Raw genomic sequence first — 21,268 nt, forward strand, 5'->3', positions numbered from 1 at the left:
CTGTATAATCAAGTTTCATAGCATTGTTGGACCAAGATAGACCAAAAGGACTCTCTCTCTCTCTCTCTCTCTCTCTCTCTCTCTCTCTCTCTCTCTACCCCAATAGAAGTACAACACTTCTGAATTTGTTGAACAAGCGCTAGCACCTCATGAAAAATAATGTCTATGAGAAGCTCCCAAGCTTGGTATCAAATAATTCTTTGCAGCATCTTTCATATATTCATGTTTGTTAGAATCTATCAAGAGGTTGTGTCATGCATCACTTTTAGAAATGCGATAGACTATACGTGTAGGAAGAGAGTATTAACAGTGTTTCCGCAGTACCTGGGCCTCTGAACAGAGGTACTTCGTCGTTGTCATGCCCACCGAAATGGGTCTCTCAAGGGAAAATTCATCGCCCTAAGAGTGTAGATAATTATGGCCTCCCAAGTCCAGAGAAAACTAGTGACAAAAGCGTCTACCTTCGGTTTCTCGGGGCATAGTTCTGGTTGTTCTTCTTGTTCACTTTTTATGGTGGATAAGGAGAGCGGCCGGGCTTGCCCCGCCCGACTCCAAAAACAAAACAAAACAAATTAACAGTGTTTTACTTGGAAGATAAGATAGCCCTACAAAAACAGAGGCGATGTTTCTTTGGTTGCAACAACGCGCGGGTCACATACTAGTTGTAAGAAATCGAGAAAAAACACATGGAGAAGATTGTGTGTGACCCAATACCCAATGCCTCCTCTTAAAGAGGTAGGTAACAAACGTCAACACCCTCTCTCGTAAGGACCTGCATAAAATAGTAGTTAAAAAGTAAGTATTCATCATTAGCTTGCTTTGTGACACAATTCCACAAGCTTTATCCAATGGTCCAAATATGCACCCAAAATCCAACCCTTTACTAAGAACTACTTATGTAGGTCAAAACTATATATTCACACACATGCTACCTAACATACTAAAAGGTAAAAAAATTTAGACACTTCTCTCATGAAAAATATGTATTTTCCTGAATTAGCTGCTCTATGCTCTAGACGATGTTAGTATTGCCACAAGAGAACATAACCCTCATTTTGTTCTAAAAGATATAAAAATATTATAATTATATTGGTCAAGTTTATTTTTCAGGTAAAAAGACAATAATGAATTACATCTAGAAACATCAAGCATTTAAATGTTAATTCAATTCTCTATGCACTTTTCATTATCACACATATTTAAGGTTGTGGTGCTTCTTCGATCATGGGCTCAAATGTTTCTTACCATAGGAGGCTTTACCTAAATTGGACCAAGCTTCTTCTTGACCGTAGCAACGCGCAGGTCACATACTAGTTTTAATATAAAAAAATCCTGACAAACTTAGAGCTCACATCGTACAGATGACTACTTACGGAGCAACCTCTTAGAGATTTAGTCAGAGATCGACCTTTGCGCATCTATACCAAATTTTGTATGTTTACAAAAATCTAGATATAAAACACATATTGTACTTCTATTTCCTTGCAAGGTGGAGAAGTAGACAACACAGAGACCGAGGTGCTTCCCAAACGAGAGGGGGTACGTGGTAAGAAAAGATTTATGTGATATTTCATTGCCATTCTCCACAAAGACACATGCAAGAGCGAGGGGGGTAAAGTGAACGCCCCCCCCCCCCCCCCCCCCCCCCCCCTCCTCCCCTCCCTTCTTTTTCTCTCTTTCTATGAAATGGGGATCTCAGAAAACAATTGAGTTTCTTTTTCATACTTTGGAACCTTTTTTATATTATAGCAAAACTCACAATGGGTGAGTGTAATAAATTAGAATAAACACAAAAATTTACAAATTGAAGTCATGCTCATATCGAGCCACAGCGTCTTCTTGAAACCACAAAAACATACACGATACATCGGCCCTATTTTTATTCTCCACTCTCTCTCAAGCAAGAGTTTGGAAATCTTAAATGACAAGATTGTAATTTAGTACTCTGTTGTTACAAGTGTGAATCTCTGCACATTGGGATAAAATATATGCGTTTTAGAAAAAGAACAAAATGTCAGCTTTTCATGGTTCTTCTCAATTGGCACCAAAATGAGAAGCAATACCATGCTTGGCTAAGAATAGACATGGAAAGGGATCTAGGAGCATGCTCCAATAAGAATTCCAATTCTCTGATTAGCAAGGTCGAAGGTAAATTCTGTTCCTTGCATTTGATAACCACCAATGATACTAAATGTATTCCCCTCTGTTTGAGCATCAAACATGAAGCAATGGAATTGTACTGCATCAAAGTACTTGAGTAGGTTGTAGGGGTCAAGTGGCACAGAGACTCCACCTTCAAATATAAACTCTACAAGGGGAATGCCCCTTATGGTTGCTAGATCTCGTGATGGAAGTGCATAACATGCCTTCTGGCCATACAATCCTTCGACATAAGTGTATCCATTTGAGGTCATAGCTTCATGTATTGCACCCATTAGTGCATTATAAACAAGAAGGGGAAACCTAGTAGCTGCCGAGCCACTGTCAAGGACTACGCCTGTCAACTGCATCACATAAAAGATAATCAATCTGTTAGAGATTCCTAGAGATGCTTCTATAATTAGATTGTAGCAAAATAATTGCAAGAATAACATCTCAAATATCATAGATTTTGTATTTTACATAATCTAGAAGCTTATGTAATGCTTACACGGTTGTAACTGGGTTACATAATACGAAGGGTTAAGTCCTCATTTTTTTATCGAAGGAAGGGGCACAAGGAGTTTTGAACAAATTCTCACAATAATTCCCACATATAGACTTACCTCAACATCATGAGTTTCTGTGAGGGAGGCACTACATACCTAGCTAGGTATGCGGTGCCTTTCGAGCAGAAGCTCATGATGTTATTCATTCTATGAAAAAAACTGGAAAAGACTCTGTTTTCCTACATGAGAAAATTTCTAAATCTTCTTATTTTGGGGGGCGGCGGGGGGGGAGAGAGAGAGAGAGAGAGAGAGAGAGAGAGAGAGAGAGAGAGAGAGAGAGAGAGCCACAGGCAAACATGCAAACACAAATGCATAATATGGCACCTTTGTGATAGAAAGAGTGCTAAGATCTGTACCTGTGGATGTTCACTAGCAGGATACATGAAAAAGACTCCAGGATCTATTGGTAAAAGTCGATGATTGACACGCAATCCGATCAATGACACAAAGTATGCATGGGAGTGTACTTCGCTTGTCAGCATAGTGATCCATTGTCTCCGTGTATCCACTTGACCACTATTCCCAAACCTTAGGTATCCATTAGCTGCAAAACATGTATGATAGCTAAGACAATCAAAACATTATTTGTAGAGTTCATGGCTAAAATGTTCATTTGCATAATAAGTTCCCTTATTTGCATTATGTCTGTCTAGAACATTTCTATCACATAATATGTCACTTACTTGGGGTTCTCTCTCGAGGTAAGCAATGAGCAAATGTGCTTCCAAACAAGGATCCATGTGCGGACATAATAGAACCAGGATTTCTATTAAGTGCAAGTAATCCTGCTTGACCGACCAAAAATTGAGAATCTGCATAGAAAGTACATCCAATCATAGCTTTGGTCTCCAAGCTACCCAAACGGATGATGTCCATCCCTGGATACCCCATGGTTTTTGTATTATCGAAATACTGTATGACATATATGCATGAGTTTGTTTGCTCCTCGCAACGTCTTTTACTTGGATGTATTAATAGGCATAGCCTACAAAAATAGACACAATATGATTAATGCCCCCATGTGCATGTGTTTGCTACATGCTAAAAGAACTCCATGTTGCACTCAAATGAAAACCAAAGAATCAATATTGCACACAAATCTCTTCTCTTTTCTCTCTCACTCTCACTCTCACTCTCTCTCTCTCTCTCTCTCTCTCTCTCACACACACACACACACACACACCCACACACACACACAGTGGTTTGATAGAAAAAATGCCTCAAAAATACAAGTTATGTCCACCAATATTATTTACAAGAAGAATCCTTGCATTGTGTATAGTGAAGAGGTACTTGAAGTGGTAGGCTCTAGCAAATCACAAACAACAAGTCCTGCATATCATCTTTTGATGGAGACATTAAAAGACCCACATTGCATTACTTCGTTGGTAGATACATGAACGATTTATAGGTCAAAAAGCCACTTTGGAGAGAATTGGAGAACTAATTTCCAAGCCACAATGTCCTTCCATATACAATACTCCAAGTATAGGTCTAAAAGCTACTTTCGGAAGAATTAGAGTATTAAAATTTCAACCCACACTGCCTTGAAATTTAAATGAGAATGGGATATATTCTCTCTCTCTCTCTCTCTCTCTCTCTCTCTCTCTCTCTCTCTCTCTCTCTATATATATATATATATATATATATATATATATGTGTGTGTGTGTATGTATATATATAGTACATACATATACATAAAGACTAGTTGAATATATCTATGGTGGGAATGTTCTTGGGAGGGGGTGCACACCAGAGGGGATTGGCTAGTTTGTCAGGCCGGGGGGGGGGGGGGGGGGGGGGGGGGCAGTGTGTGTGTCTTTGTGTGCGAACAACAAATTCGTGTCGATGCTGTGCCACGGCAAGTGTCAATGTACGGCACGGTAGCTCCGATATTCTCAAGAGGAATAGAGAGAAACGACGTAGAATCCCTCTCTTTGTCTCTCTCGTTTGTGTGCAAGGGATGCGCAGGGAGTTGGTTGGCGGGCTACTGTCTAACCATGCAGTACAGGCAAGGTGAGGCCAGATTAGCGATAGTGAACACAAAGTGCAGGAAGGTGGGCAAGGTGGGTTGGTGTAAACAAGGCAAGGTGGACAGAGAGGTTGGAGATGGAGCCGAGAAGGTATGGAGGAGCATCTGTGTGCAGGGAGTGGACGAAGAAGGGTGCAGATCCAACGTGGGAATGGGGGAATAACGAGACTTTGCTTTCGGAATTGTTGGCAAGGGAATCTTCTAGGATAATTAATTAATGAAAGAAAGAATGGACCGAATAATATATGAAAGAAAACACGAAATGAAGGAGCTCATATTCAAAGAAAACACGAAATGAAGGAGCTCTGAAAGAATGAAAAATTGAAGACCTTAGAAAAATTGAAAGGTAAGAGTAAACAAGTGAAAAGATCACGATGGCTTTCTAAAACTAATGGCTTGTATATTATGAAAGGGCCCAATCTTAAGGTAAATGGTGCACGTTGCACATTAGTATTTTGAAACAAAATACAAAAAAAGAGGAAGTAAAATAAAAAGACACGTTAAAAATCAAAACAAAAGAATATTTTAATGCTTTCAAATAAGCATAAAAAATAATTAAACAATTTAGTGAAGTGATTTTTTTAAGAAATCCTCAAATGAGAGAATTGTTTATCAATAGCTCGGTGTTTGAGAAATATGTCTGAGCTTAAGCTTAAGCCGATTGAAAATCGAAGTTAGCCAGTTGCAAAAGATGGCAAAGTAGAAAAACTCGATAAAATATATTAAAAAATAGTTTGAATATTTTACAAATTTAAAAAATTCTACTATTATTTTCGTTTTGTATTTCTATAAGGAGGAAACTTGCCATTTAGAAAAAAAAGACTTTTTCTGAGATTGCATCATAAGATCAAACTGAATATTTTGTTTAATGTTTTGATGTCTAAAATCATTTTCAAGCATGCAGCATGCATGCAGAGAAAGTAAAGAAAGGATGTGAAATGAAAGGTAAGTCTTTATCATGCACTTAAAACTATGAAGCCCCCTAACCCAGCCCAACACTAAGGGTTTCTTTTAAAAAGCCAAAAACTCATTTCTTTAAAAAGCTAAAAACTCAACGGAAAGCTACCAACATACCTTGTAAGTTATGGAAATTCCAAAATATCTCTCAAATTTCAAAAAGCCCCAATATACCCACAGATCATATAAAGATCAGTTTACCCCAAGTATTGCATAGTCTAATGTTTATAGCCCTAGACTAGGCGATTCATAAAATCCCAAGGTAAATTAATACTTTTAATCAAGAGCTTGAGCTAACTGCAACCCAAATGGGTATTTTCCCTCCCCCTTTCTTCCCCTCCCCGCCCTCCCCAAAAAAAAGATTCATGTCATGGCGTGGCATTGTAACATATAGCAAATTACCTTCCATCCTGTTGGGGTACCTATGATGTTAAAGTTTATCTTCCTCTCTCAACAACAAAGGTTTTGGCACCCTGGTGTCTACGTGGAACCATCGTGATGGCGAGCATGATGGAGGATGTCGATCTCTAGAATAGTTGAAATTTGTCAAAAGCCTACCTCTTCAGGAAGAGGTCCTAGTGACTTCTAATCTTCTTTCCCATACTTGCCTCCCAATCTATTCTAAGACAGTCAAATGGAAGGCATGGAAGTGGCTAGGGGGAAAGTCATTTCTTCCCCCCTTGACAAAGAGTGTTTATGAGAAGTTGGCTTTCTTTGATCAAAGGGTTGGGCATCTCAACAAAACTTGGTCTAAAACATGGAGCAGGATCAAATGGAGCCAGGTGTTGGAGAACATATGGCACTCTGACTGCGATGAGACGAGCAGAAAATTTTCCTGTGGAAAATGTTTTTTGGTATCCTATCGACCGAGATAAGTCTCAAGTAAGGGGCCTTGGAGATGGAACCTGCATCATATGCCACTAGCACAACACTAAGACCCTATCCCACCTTATTTGGGGATGCGCGATAATTAAGAGCTTCACTGAAAGCGTTGCAGATGGGTGTTTTGCTCGCTAGACACCTCTTTCTTTAGACGGGACCTAGCGCTCGACTCTAGGCAATTGAAAGATGGAGCTTTGAGAGCAAAAAAATGTATTATTAGAGTTGAAGTTATAAAATCCATCTAGGTTTCTAAGAATGAACAACTTTCCGAAGGAAAGAATGAAGTCTTGCATGCAGAGCTAGTATTGAACACTTGCAGATGGCTTCGGTCAAGAAGGATAAAGCGGCTTGCTAAGAGGAAGATATGTCTTTGACTCAAACATGGTGCAAGAAATATTGGAACTTGGTACATTTTGGGTCAAACCCCTTAGAGATGTTTATTCCCATTGAACTGTCTCTTTTGTTAATGTTGGTTGCCCCTCTGCGAAGGATATGCCAGGGTCTACATGTATTATTTTGAGTTAATACAAATCAAGCTCAAATGAGCATATTTTTAATTAAAAAAATATCTTCCTCTCTCTATCTCTCTCTCTCTCTTACTCACACACACACACACACATACACACATTGTCAAAGTCAAACATGCAAGCACATGATACATGGATGTATGGGTGTGCACTGCACAAACACAATCACACACACTCATACATATGCCCACACACATGGTACAAATACTTTTGCACATGGCTGTACATATACATTCGTGTAATGGTCACATGCGTGTAGCTTGTAAAGTGGAAAATTGACATGCCTGTCGTCGCATGAGATACCCTCAAATGTTTGCGCTCCTTCCTTCGGCTCATAGAAAGGGTCATTTTGGGGGTAAGAGGACATGCTGGGTTTGCATTGCACCCAAGTAATATCACTTCCGGTATCTATCCTTAGGGTTTGTGGAGTTGGAGGAAAATTGGCGTTACCACCAATTAGTGCTTGCACCACATAAAAATGGGTCTCGCGGGAATAAAAGACCGGCACAGTCCAGGAGGATCGGCCCTCCACCAAACTATGGCTAACGTTGGACAAGTTCAATATTGTTGCCTCGTGCCGTAAGCGATTGGGGTTCGAATCCTGATCGTGGCTGCCATTCTGGGTCTGCCTCCTTTCTGTGATTTGTAAGTAGTCTACGGGATTGTTCTCCTCCATGAGACGTGGAGGCGAAGCTGCAGCGGCAGGCGACCCCATAGCCAGATCTCGTCTGAGCGTTATCAAGAGCAGCCCGAGAAGAGACAGCGTCAAAAACTGGACTGAGCCTCCATCGCTTCTCGTGAACGCTGATCCCATCGAAGGTTAAATTTACACTCTTAGTGTCAACAAGTATATGTAATTTATTGTACGGTCAAAGGTAGTCGGATCTAATAAATCCTATTCGAAACGACTACAAGGTACCCAACAATTGCAAAGCTTGCCGAGGGCAAGGGGAAAAGATGCACTATACACCCAACGAGAGAAAGGGGAGAAGAAAGACAAAAGGGGTTCAAGAAGTGCACTAGTGTTTGTCTAGATATAGCACTTGTTGGTAAACTTTCATTAGTGATCGTGGATACTATGTATGATTAATGTCTCAGAACCTTCACTTGGCTTTCTCGATAGCTTGATGAAGTTAGTTTAGACCACATGTCAATCTCTGCAATTGTGACATCTTTGAACCATATATCTTCTTAAAATCTAGGTTAAGCAACAAGTTCTATCCTTTTGAATGAGATCCATAACCGTTAAACATGCACGTATTAGCTTCGACACATCAATATTTTTCTTCCAATAGGAAGTGAATGGGGTCTAAGAGGGCCTCTTTGTTTGGCACTTGGCAAGCTCTATTTAGAATAGACAACGAGGAAAATTGTTGCTTTCTAAAATAGGCAATTTCTATCAAAAAATCGGGTGGATAATAATATTTTTGTATATATGTATTTGCATTTTTTATTGTTTTTACTCCTTATCCCATTGAAAAGGAATCTTTTGCTTTACAAAACTTATTGTCATCCACATAAGAAGAGCATACTGAAAAATATCGATAGGTTGTACTTGAATGTGTATCTACACACCCATCAATTTTCACGAAATCACAAGATACATATGCATTTGTGAAGTATACATTAGAGAAGTTGAAGTACCTTCCCAAAGATGAAGACACCAATTACCACTAGTGGGTGTCTAAGTACAAGCAATAACTCAACATGATTCTGTCCCAACTATAAGGGATCACAACGATGCAGACTATCTTTTGGAAGGATTGGGCGACTTAAAGTAGATAGGCCATGGATTATTGCCAAGAATAGGGTTATGTTCCACTAGGAAGATGATGGGGTCTAGGAAGCCCTCTTACTTGCCATGAGATTATGAAGCTTTGAAAAAAAGGTAGAAGCTATGTGTGCGAGAATGAATGGTGTTTGAGAGGGATATAAGAGTGATCAAAGTATGCACTTTTTTCCTCAACTAGTCTTTCTTGGTGGGCGTAGCTATAGTACATCTATAAAACATACACAAATCTTAATGTATTTTATAATGAGAGAGGGATCAGTGTCCTTTACACGTGTCAAAGTCTACGAGATGAAGGCTAAATTCCAAAAATGAGAGAAGCTCCTGTGCACGCGATAAAGTGAGAGAGAGAGAGAGAGAGAGAGAGAGAGAGAGAGAGAGAGAGAGAGAGAGAGAGAGAGAGAGAGAGAGAGAGAGAGAGGCCGTCGAAGGCCGCCGGCCGTACTCATCAAGCACTAAAGTAAAGAAGACAATTACTAAGTTGTCAACGGTGGCACTGCTTGAGAGAGAGAGAGAGAGAGAGAGAGAGAGAGAGAGAGAGAGAGAGAGAGAGAGGAGCATACCTATTATCTAATGCTTTTTGAGAAGCCGGAGAGAGGTGCAATAGAGCGCACAGTGAAAATGAAACGGTTATGCAACAATGCTTAGCTCGTCATGCTTACGGCTCTTTTCAGGGCTGTGTTGGTTGCTTTTTTTTTTTTGAGCAGCAACGCTGTTTTTTTGTGTTGTTCATAATAACTAAGGCCATCCAGCTTGAGTGAAAAGCAATGGCTTAGATCATGCCAAGGGGCTGCATGTATTGTCAAGAAAGCCCAACAACATTTAGGCTCACCATGTAAATACTCAGGTTTCTAGGGTTGATATTTGTCATGCCACCACTAAAGCTGCAACTCTAGATTAAGATTAACTTCCACACCTGAATCAAGGATAGCATCGTCAGCTCTGCACTATCATCATCCGCCCCAACAACAGAACGTGCTGCAACGTCTTGCAACCTATGTTGTTGCTCTTCTACTACCTCTACTCGCTTGTGATCCAAGTTTGCTTTATCAACTTCTGGTTCAACAACTTCATCTCCTTCAAAATTATGTACCGATTTGGAGAGAAGGACCATGCTCGTCCTTCAAATCCTCCTTGCCATCTAATTCCACAAGAACAACTTTTGGTGGAGGCAATTCTTCAGACTCTTGATCCAAAACTTGATCCACCTCACGATTAGCCACAGTGGCTACATATGGAGATTGTGCTTCCTCTTCCTCCATTTCTTTTTTTTTCCCCCGAGAAAAAGATCCTTCTATTAGTTAATGAAACTGCCCATAGGGCTACAACCACCTATTCGAGAAAGGGCTAAAACAACCATGATGGGGAGACTCTTCCAATGAAAAAACACCAAATGTACAAAGAGGGTAAATCAAGAGATGGGAGGAGGTAAGAGCCACACAGGTGGACGGTAGTGCCATCTGAGTACACCCTAGAACATGGTGTAAAAAGGCCCAGGATTCCAGAGTCGAAGGAAAGCCTCTCTGCGGCTCCCGCATGCGGTCGGAGCTGCCCTGGAGTCTCTCAAGCTGTCCTCTGAGAGTGTGGATTATCTCTAGACAAGGATCGCGAACAGTCTCTGCTAGTGGTACAGGGCGAGCCTCAAAGATGCGCAAGAGGCGGGCCCGCCAAATGAACCAGAGTGTCAGGCCACTGATGAGCTCCCAGCACTCCTCTCTCTCAGTGCACCACTCTAGTGGAGTAAGCTGTGTGGCAAGTTGGAGTGTAGGTCGCCCCCCTTGCATCACTATCATCCTGCTGGTGGAAGATAGCTCAAACTAAGGTGTCGGGCCCGTGAGGGTGGACCAAGTAGCTGCTCCCCAAGTGTAATGTCGAGCCGTGGAAAGAGCAGGCATCAACCAAAGAACACAAACCCACACCTACTGTGTCAAAGGACATTCCCAAAGACAGTGATGCTGACCCTCCACAAGATGGTCACAAGCTGCACATGCGGCCGAAAGACCACTATGCAAAGCCAGCTCCCAACTATTGTAGCTCTGTGTGCGACCAGCCACTAAAACAAGGTGACTTGCCTCGGCTGTCTGGAGTCCCACAACCTCTCCCAAAAAGCTACCAAGAACTCAGCTGTGAGACTCTCCTCATGCCAATGAGGTGCTGCAGCAGGGTGAGCCTCTCTCTGTGCTGCTAGTATGTGACGTCCCAGTCAAATAGTGTACTGAAAGAAAGGGACGCCTAGGTGGTCTGTAGAAGAGAAAGGGCCCCTCCAAAGCCACTCTCCAGAATCCCATTGTACTCGTGCCAGTGGACAGCACTCCCAAGCCCATAGCTGCTGGGTCAGGATCGATGACACAAGTCCTCCCACAGATGCCCACCACTCGGGTCCTCTGAAAACAGCACTCTGCCACCTGCGGGGCCTCTACTGCAACTCGCTATAAGCATCCCTCACCGTGTAACTTGAAAAATAGGGAGGGAGCAGTCTCTGTACAGGCCTGAATTGAGATAAGAACCTCCAGTCGCGTGAAGGCTCCCATCCATTTGGGCACTACTAGATCGAGAGGTGTGAGCCACTCTGCTGGAACTACCTATGAGATGTCCTCGCACATGCTCTACACCCCTCTCATGCCCTGTAGAGCTGGAAACCTTGCAGCTCCTTTGACAAGCGGGAAAACTCTAACCAGTCACCTAAAGAGTGTGTTGGACCCGCTGCCATGGGACCCCAGGAAACATGAGGCCAACTACCAAACGAGTGGCCTCTATGAGTGCTAACCATGGGGTTCCAAACAAGGGGTTGTCGTAGGCGCTCCTCCATGCAAGTAGGTTGTCGCTGCTCTAGGCCTCGTCGCAAATGCTGCCAAGGTCGAAGCAAACTCACAGCTAAGCGGTCCTCTAGTCTCCTGCTTAAACCAACTCTGCGCATCTCTGTGAAGATCCATCTGGTCGAAGGTCGCCAGGGGCCTCCTGCTTGAGGCACCCTAGTGCGAATCACGTAAATTGACCAACATCCGAGGAAAGTACAATTCCAGAATAGCAGACCTAATCCAGAACATCAACAGTGTATAAAATACAGTAGTTGTTGAGATTAACTTTCCAGTTATACCAATCATTACTAAGATAACCTCTAGCAGATAAATGCTTTGATTCGATTGCCGAAATTAAACGCTTGTGTACAGGTATATTCAGCAGCAGCAAAGCAGGAAGTTGTGTAGAGACTGATCCTTTGCTAGGTGAGTGGTTGGATTTGTGATAAATTGCATTGATAAGTTTAATGAATTTACGATCAGGAAGATACATTTTTAGAGACCAGAAGGTGGCAGGTGACCAAGGTAGCTTAGTGTCCACCGAGGAGAGTGTAACTTAGGCAAGGCTAGATCCACTAGCACCGATTATTGAGGAAGGTAGTGATACTGACACTTCGTCAGACAAATATTTCTTCATGATGGGTAGTCAACAGCTAGGAGGTTTCACCCATGACGGACCAATGCCAGGAGGAAGCACCTCCCTAAATCCTTTGAATGATTCCAAGATCAGTGTGATCTTCTTAGAGGGAACAAACTCGAGGGGAGGCCTAGTCTATTCTTACTATCGAGGACACAAGTGCATTTGTAGCGAAGAAATGCTGGCTCAGAGATTGGAGATAATTCGAGTCTATGATGATGGAGATAGATTCCGAGACGAAAACGGGAACCACTATCTGATAGTTAGTAACCCTGAAGATTACAACAGATATGGAGATAACGTGGCGAAATGGAAAATGGTTTCAGAAGCTCAAGAACCGCCACCAAACATTGATCGGCCCGGAGCTATTTTTATGTATGATAAGAAAACAACTAGGGTTCCAACTTATAATGAGAACGTGGGAAACTACAAGCATGAGAGTGAGGGTATAGTCGCTTACTTTCACAACAAAGAACCATACTTAAACGAATTAAGAAAAGACAAAGTTATTTACTTATTCTCTTATGAAACTGCTATGGGGAAGGGTATAGTTTTTGTTGATAGATATGGGTGAGAATACCAACGTATTCTCTCAGAGGAGGTAGAAAGGGCAACAGGTCCAGGAGCATCAACATATGCCCCTGAGGAAGTGCCAAGAGACCCCTACACCCCAAGCAACTCGACAAATCCCTTTTCAGAATATTATGACACCACCTCACATTCCACCCGACCCGCAGGCATCCAACAGCCAAAACCAATCAGCAAACCAGCCATCATTGCAAGCATGGCTTCGACAGAGTGCAACATTGGAACAAGACCGAACCCGAGATGGTTATCAAGCCGCACAAGGGCTAAGGGATTTGCAAGAACCACCACTCTATTCAAGATATCAAGGAGAGAGTAAGCCAAAGACTCAAGGGTCAACAGAGCCTGGCGGGCCACCCATAGAACGAGTTCGAAGAGATGAACCATCTCTGGCGAGAACAGTTAGAAATTATGGCTTAGGAGCACCACTGGGAGAGGAACCAGCCTACTACAGAAGACCTGAGGAGGTATATCGATTGGGACGTGGAGATCCAATGATGAGATTTGTAGACCATCGTAGAATTAGACCTTCTCATGTGCAAAAATGGGTAAACAAGAAATACACAGGAAGCAGAGACCCAAGAGATCATGTAGCAGCCTTTGTGCGTTTAATTAGAGTTGAAGAGGTGTTAGACTTCCCTACCCAATTTGCAGGGTTTGGACTAACCCTAGAGGATGAAGCTGCCACTTGGTTTGACTCTGTAGAGCGTAGAGACTTTGAGTCTATGGAGGAAGTGTTTGACGAATTTATCGAGGAATTCTCACAAAGGGGATAGATCATGATATCGTCTCACAAATCCATAAATTCAAACAGAAAGATGGGAAATCTGTACGAAAGGTAACCCTAAGACTAAAAAGATATGTTAAGTTCTGTCCTGTGGAAGAAATGCCAACTCAATCCAGACTTATGCTTATATTCATCCAAGGACTAAGGAATGCGGATCTAAGACTTACATATGGAGAGAAGCACGACGTTGAATGAATTGACCAAGGAAGCTCTTTACCTTGTGGAAAATTGTGCGGTCTACAAAGAGAGGGAGTTCAAGGACCTTGACAACGATTCATCTTCACACCAAAGTGGAAGCAAGTCTTCTAAGACGGTACCGAAAGGAGAAGTAGCTGTAAACCAAGAGCTGCTTGTAGATGAAGTGCTAAGAAAGATTAACTTGTACACCAAACCCCAGGCTAAACAGCCCAAGTGGTGTGCTATTGAACAAAAATGGACAAACCATGGGACCGAGGAATGTTATTATAACAAGGGATATGTGAGAGAGATACCTTACGCTCCCCAAGCTCCGGTAGCTTCTCCTCAAGTTCCACCGATGCCTAGGTATCAAGCAGGCAACCTACTAGGACTTGTAGGTGTAGAAAGACCACAACCGGTGTTGGGGCAACAACCACCCCTACCAGGATTAGGACCAGTCGGTATAAGATACACACCAACCGTAACCGAATCAGAGGATAAGGATTTGGTGCCTATGCATGCATATTATGAAGATCCCAATGGATATGCGGAAAACTCTGTCTATTATCCACCGAAAGAACCCTTGACACCAGAACCATGGAGCATGATAGGAAGTATAGGACCACCAACAGATGCACAGGTAGCAGGAGAAGGGAGATATAGCTTAGATGAGCCAACATTGTTGTTCATAGCCAACGAAGGCATGGGCGGACAGAGACATGCATACCAACAAAGGGGAGCTCAAGGAGCACCTCAACAACCCAAGGGACCCTGCTACAAGTGTGGTGGAGACCATTGGCTAAGAGATTGTCCTCATGATGAAATCATTAGAGTCAACGCATATTGCACCGAGTGTGGAGTTACTCATTTGATTCCCAATTGCCCTAAAAACGCGAGCAAAGAAGCAAAAACCACCTTGAACATGCTAGAAACAGTATCTAGTGGAGGATCAGAAAATGAAACAATCATACCTATTCAGGCAGTTACACGAGCCCAAGCTCAAAGAATGACGAACAAACCCATAGTTGAAGAGCCAAAAACCGATGCCCTAAGTTCAGAAACCAAAAATCAGAGAAGCACTTGGAAAGCTAGAAAGGCGCGTCTGAAAGCCAAGAAGGAACGAGAGCAAACATCTCTATCCGAGGAGTTGAAACATACAAAGGATAGATTAGAGCGGTTAGAGGATTTAGCTAGCTTAAGTTCACACACCACGGCAACCATAGCACCCAAGGAAATAGCAGAGCCCAAAAGTGCAGGATCAGGAGGATCTGTACTGGCAAACAAGGTAAATGAGCATTTGGATGCTCTTCTAAAAGCTTATGAAGCTAGACTAAAAAAGAACCAAACCCAAGAGCAAAGGTGGATGCCTTATCCATATGTGGAAATAGAAAAACAAAGGTTGTAAATGTGTAAAAAGATGATCAAAACAGCTCAATCATTGATGGAAGACCTGCTGGATAAACCTGCAAATTGGCATGAGGCACCAGCTCCAACCCCTATCCAACCAAGTTTAGAGGAACATGTAGAAACAAAGGAAAGACTCACTAATGCCTATGAGTCCAGAGGAGAGCCTATCATAGTGAAAAATACAACAGATGAGGCAAGTGACGGGTTCCAGCCTAAAACATTGACAGAAATGGGTAAGGACTGTAACGGCCTAGACGATCTGTGGAAGCAAATCCGTGAGGCCAACGAGGCTAATAGGATGAGTAACCACATGAATAGCACGAGAAAAGAAAAGAATGTAATCTTACCTCCTATTGAAGAATTTGAGGCAAGGTCACAAATGAGCTTTGAGATACATTCACAAGGGGGAGACGAAGGATCAATTAGTTCGGGGCCCAGCCAACCAGACTCGTTTACCCTCTTACCTAGGAGAGTATGAAGCCAAGTCTGAAGTGAGATCAGTCCGATCTCAAAGAGTTTCTTCTAACAAAGTGATGGATTCACAAGGATTGATTGAGTTATTGTCCACCCCGGTGGCATGCACAATCACATTAGCAGAACTCCTAAGGTTACGACCAAACATGTGGACCACAGTAGTTAAATGCCTAGAAAAATTTGGAGTGAAAGACCCCATCTTGAGGCTACAGGAAGGGATCAAAGAGTTGGACATGCCTCAACTAAACACTAGGCCAGTACCATTAAACAAGGCTGGAGAGTATTGCGAGGGAGAAGATGGAAAAACCACGCTACCAGTAGAATTCCAAGGAGTAGTTTCCAAAGCTATTCTTGACAGTGGAGCAGGAGTTGTTATCGTCACCAAGGAAATCTGGAAAAAATGGGAAAAACCAGCTTTGAGAGCTACCAGAATGAAATTGCAATTGGGAGATGGGTTCATGGAGAAGCTGTAAAGAATGAGGATGCAAGAGAGCTACACAAGACAAGCACAAAGCACACAGAGATGGAAAGCTTCTTCTTCTTCTCCACATAAAAGAGAGTACAAAATGACTAAGTGCTAAAGCTGAAAAGTAGCACATATGTACATGCGGTCACTAAGTGTGAACTCGCTAGAAGCGTACTAGGCTGGCACTATAAGTGTAGTCCAGCTGTAGAATCACTGGCAGAGATCCTCCGTGTCGGTCACCTAACGCGCCAGTGAGTAAATGCCGTAAGCGGCCAAGACCCGTAGTGGATGCCAGCTCAAGGTGTAGAGCTCGACATCTCAACACTCCCCCTCGAGCTCTGCATGTCGCAGAGTCCAAGCATAGTCCGAAAATGTCGAAGCTTCTCAGCTCCGAGGGCCTTGGTAAAGATATCCGCTATCTGCTCCTCTGTGCTGACGTAGACCAAGTCGATGTCGCTCGCCAACACTCACTCTCGAACGTAGTGGTAATGGACCTCTATGTGTTTGGTCCTGGCATGGAACACTAGGTTCCTAGCCAACTGCATGCTGTTGAGGTTGTCACAATGAATGACAATCTGCTGGTCCACCTGCACTCCCAAGTCCTCAAGTAATGTGCGTAGCCAAGCTACCTCACACGCCGCAACTGCTGCACCTCTGTACTCGGCCTCTGTGCTCGATAAAGCAACCGTAGGCTGCTTTTTGCTGCTCCAAGTAACAGCAGCACTCCCAAAAGAGAACATGAAGCCACTCGTAGATCTCCTATCAACAATGCTACCTGCCCAATCTGCATCTGTATACCCATACAATGCTAATGGTGCATCTGCTGCATAGAACAATGCGTAGTCAAGAGTCCCTTGCACATACCTAAGTGTGCGTCGTACTCCATCCAAATGTGGCTTCCTCGGAAGCTGCATGAACTGACTCTCCAAGCCTACTGTGTAGCTCAAGTCTGGCCTTGTGATAGTCAAGTAGATTAGACTACCCACCATCTTCCTGTACATATTGACATCCTCAACAACATCACCCTTCTTTGCACTCAGCTTTGCATTCACATCCAAGGGAATGGAAATCGGCTTACAATCAGCCATACCATACTTTGACAACATGTCCAAAGCATATTGTCTCTGTGACAGCCATACACCCTCTGGAGTCCTGATCACCTCAATGCCAAGAAAGTAGCGCAACTCGCCCAAATCTTTCATTTCAAACTCCTGTTTGAGAAGACCCTTCACATGGTCAATCTCCATAGCATTGTCACCAACAATAATAAGGTCATCTACATATATGGTAATGACCACAATCCCCACATCACTCTCACGTACATAGAGTGAATGATCAGCATGAGCTCTCCTAAAACCAATACTGACAAGATACTTGGCAATCCTGTCATACCATGCTCTAGAGCCCTGCTTCAAACCATACAAAGCTTTGAGAAGTTTGCATACATAATCTTGGTAACCTGGATCGACATAACCAGGTGGCTGATCCATATACACTTCCTCTTGCAACTCACCATTCAAGAAGGCATTCTTTACATCCATTTGATGCATAATCCATCCTCTAGATGCAGCCACTGCTATGACAGCTCTCACAGTCGTCATCTTTGCCACTGGAGCAAAGGTCTCCTCATAGTCTATGCCATACGTCTGTGCATAACCCTTTGCGACCAGCCTTGCCTTGTGACGCTCAATGTTACCATCAGCCTTATGCTTGGTTTTATACACCCATTTACAGCCAATAGCTTTCTTGCCACTTGGCAATGGCACCAACTCCCATGTGTCATTTGCTTCCAATGCAGCCATCTCTTCATTCATTGCATCATCCCAATGCACATTTCCAACTGCATCCTCAAAACATGTGGGCTCCACATCCTGTATCACCTTAGCCATGTAGGCTTGGTGATGCGCTAGATACCCATCATAAGTCAATTTCTGAACTGGATTTCTGACTCTATTAGATCTGCGCGGTCCTGGGTCACTCCTTTTCCCTCTAGCATCTTCTTGTACTTTCCTTACACCAGGTGTCCTGACAGCCGGAATTCCAAATTCCTCATCAAGACTTTGTTCAGAACCATCGGAATCCATGTCTACATGTGAAAAACCTGATGTTGCATCAACCATAAAGGGAGGTTCATCAACCTTTTCCTTTCCTTTTCGTGATACATTCCCTGTACCTGTTGGTGGAGTAACCTGCGTACGTAGTCTACCATTCCATGGTTTCTCAACAGAGCCACGAGAAGAGGACTCTTGTGGTCCACTCAAAACCTGTGACTGTGGCCTCACATTTTGTACAACCACATCATCTTTTACATCAGCCCCAATAGTGCCATGTGCATTACTGTACCAACTGCTCATCTCATCAAAGACTACATCTCTGCTCACTCGTAATTCTCGTGTAGTAGGATTGTAGCACCTGTACCCCTTTTGTTCAAGGGAATATCCCACAAGAATACATTTCTCTGCTTTAGGATCCAATTTCCTACGCAACTCATCTGGTACATGCACGTAAGCTATGCAGCCAAACACTTTCAAGTGTGCCAAATCAGGCTTTGTACCTGTAAACTTTTCCTCAGGTGTTACATCATGCACCGCAGCTGTAGGTGTCCTGTTCATAATGTACACAGCTGTATTTACAGCTTCAGCCTAGAAATGATGAGGCATGTTCTTCTCATTCATCAATGCACGTGCAACCTCTGCAATGTGCCTGTTTTTCCTTTCTGCGACCCCATTCTACTGTGGAGTATATCTGCATGTAAACTGCCTGTGTATACCATGCATTCGCAAAAAATCTGAAAAATCATTGGAGAAGTACTCTCCCCCTCCATCTGACCTCAATGTCTTGATTTGCATATCTGTCTCCTTCTCAATCATGACTTTGAAGTCTTGAAAGTGACCAAACACTTCACTTTTGTTACGCATGCAGTAGACCCATACTTTCCTTGTATGGTCATCAATGAAAGAGACATAATACCTGCAACCATGTATACTTGCAGTATCGATTGGACCCCAAACATCTGTGTACACCACCTCAAGTGGCCTTTTACATACATTGCGCTCATGTGGAAATGAGCCCTTTGACTGTTTTCCAAACTGGCATGCTGCACACACTTTATGCATACCATCCACCTTGAATTTGGGAAAATCTATTGAACCTGCTATCGTGGTTCCTGTAACGCTTTCTACACTCAACGAGTGTCCACAATCAAGCGTACATACAACCACTGTACTTGTACAGTAAATCTCCAAAGTGCAGTATACAGAGATTTACTGTACAAGTACAGTGGTTGTATGTACGCTTGATTGTGGACACTCGTTGAGTGTAGAAAGCGTTACAGGAACCACGATAGCAGGTTCAGCAGATTTGCAGGTTTTTGCAGATTGCAGCTATTTTGTCTTAGTGCTTCAAGATGTCTGACGGTTTCAGTCAGATTGTTACTGAGAAGCTTGAGAAAAATAACTACCCTGCACGGAAGTTCAGAATAACAAATTTCCTAAAAGGAAAAGGTTATTGGGACTATGTAGAAGGAGACAATGAAAAGGAACCAGAGATTCCCGAGGCAAATGCTACAGCAGAACAAAGGAAAGCTTTGAGGGACTGGCAACAAGGCCAGAGCAAAGTGATGTATTGGATTTCTATGAGTATCACAGATGGCATGATGGGCTATCTACAGGATGCGGAAACCCCCGCCATTGCATGGAGAAACTTAGGCAGAGTGTTCGAGGTGAACACCAAGGCCAGGAAGCTTCAACTAAAGTCGGAGCTAAATCAGGTTAAGAGGAACAACCTCTCCATCAATGATTATGCTTTGAAGATCAAGAGTATCATTGAGGCTCTTGGATCTATTAAAGTCTCAGTGGAAGACGATGACATTGTCCGTGCATGCTTGGATGGTCTAGGAGATGAGTATGTACATTTTAGGTCTTCCATGAATACAAGAGACGACATCACCGTGTTCCAAGATTTGATTTCTATGCTTATTCTTGAGGAGAAGAACCTTGACACATCTTCTTCTCATGGCAGAAATAATTCTGAACAGGCCTTCTATTCTAACTCCAACAGAGGTAGAGGTAGAGGTCGTGGTCGAGGCCCAAGGGGTTGCAGGGGCCAATTTCTGGAAGGTCAATCAAATCAAAACAATACAGGTGGCAGGGGAAACCAGTCTCAAGGCAGGGGGAGTCAAAGAGGTCGTGGTGCAGGATCAAGCAGGCAGCAACATACTCCAGATAGTAGAGAATGTTGGACTTGTGGTGAAAGAGGTCACATGTCACGTGACTGTCCAAAGGGAAAAGCAAGTAGAAAGAGAGAACAGGGCAACTATGCATCTACTAGCAGAGATGCAGATGACAGCAAAAACGAGCGCATGTTTGTTATGCAACATGTAATGAATACAATGACTGCAGAGAATTCCACCCAAGATGATGTTTGGTATGTGGATTCAGGTGCCTCTAATCACATGACGTCTCGTGGAGAGTGGTTTAGAGATATGCGCAAACCAGATGTGTCAGGCTATGTGCAGACAGGAGATGACACAGCTCACCCCATTGCTCATGTAGGGGACATACCTCTAAATACGAAGAGTGGGAAATCAAAGTACTTAGCAGATGTACTTCATGTCCCAAACATTACAAAGAATCTTGTTTCTGTTGGACAAATGGTTGAGCAGGGTTTGCAGGTTCGCTTCAATCCAAATGGCTGTTATGTAGAAGATTTCCAGAATGGCTGTAAGCTGATCACAGAGGGCAAATGTGTGGGCAGAATGTTTACGCTGAATGTAGACATGCCTGAGGTAAAAGCTGCATTATTTGCACAGGGCACAGGTGTTGTGGCTGATGTTGACATTTGGCACAAACGCATTGGCCATGTCAATGAGCAGAGATTGCGCAGCATGCAATCAAAACAGATTGTAAAAGGTTTGCCCAAATTCAAGGTGGATGGTATGCATAAAGTGTGTGCAGCATGCCAGTTTGGAAAACAGTCAAAGGGCTCATTTCCACATGAGCGCAATGTATGTAAAAAGCCACTTGAGGTGGTGCACACAGATG

General features: G+C 43.0%; 1 protein-coding gene across 1 annotated transcript; it reads right to left on the reverse strand.

The window, feature by feature from the left end:
* Positions 1-2,096: 2,096 nt before the first annotated feature.
* Positions 2,097-10,157, reverse strand: LOC147432376 (aspartyl protease 25-like). The gene is made up of 5 exons (XM_086491917.1): positions 10,007-10,157; positions 9,812-9,951; positions 3,392-3,620; positions 3,065-3,252; positions 2,097-2,504 (listed from the first exon to the last, which is right to left on the reverse strand). The coding sequence occupies exons 1-5, from the start codon at positions 10,155-10,157 to the stop codon at positions 2,097-2,099; spliced, it is 1,116 nt and encodes a 371-aa protein (XP_086348043.1).
* Positions 10,158-21,268: the final 11,111 nt, after the last annotated feature.

This window comes from Adiantum capillus-veneris, chromosome 20, assembly GCF_014529385.1.
Source record: "Adiantum capillus-veneris isolate H3 chromosome 20, ASM1452938v2, whole genome shotgun sequence".
Classification (NCBI taxonomy): Eukaryota; Viridiplantae; Streptophyta; class Polypodiopsida; order Polypodiales; family Pteridaceae; genus Adiantum; species Adiantum capillus-veneris.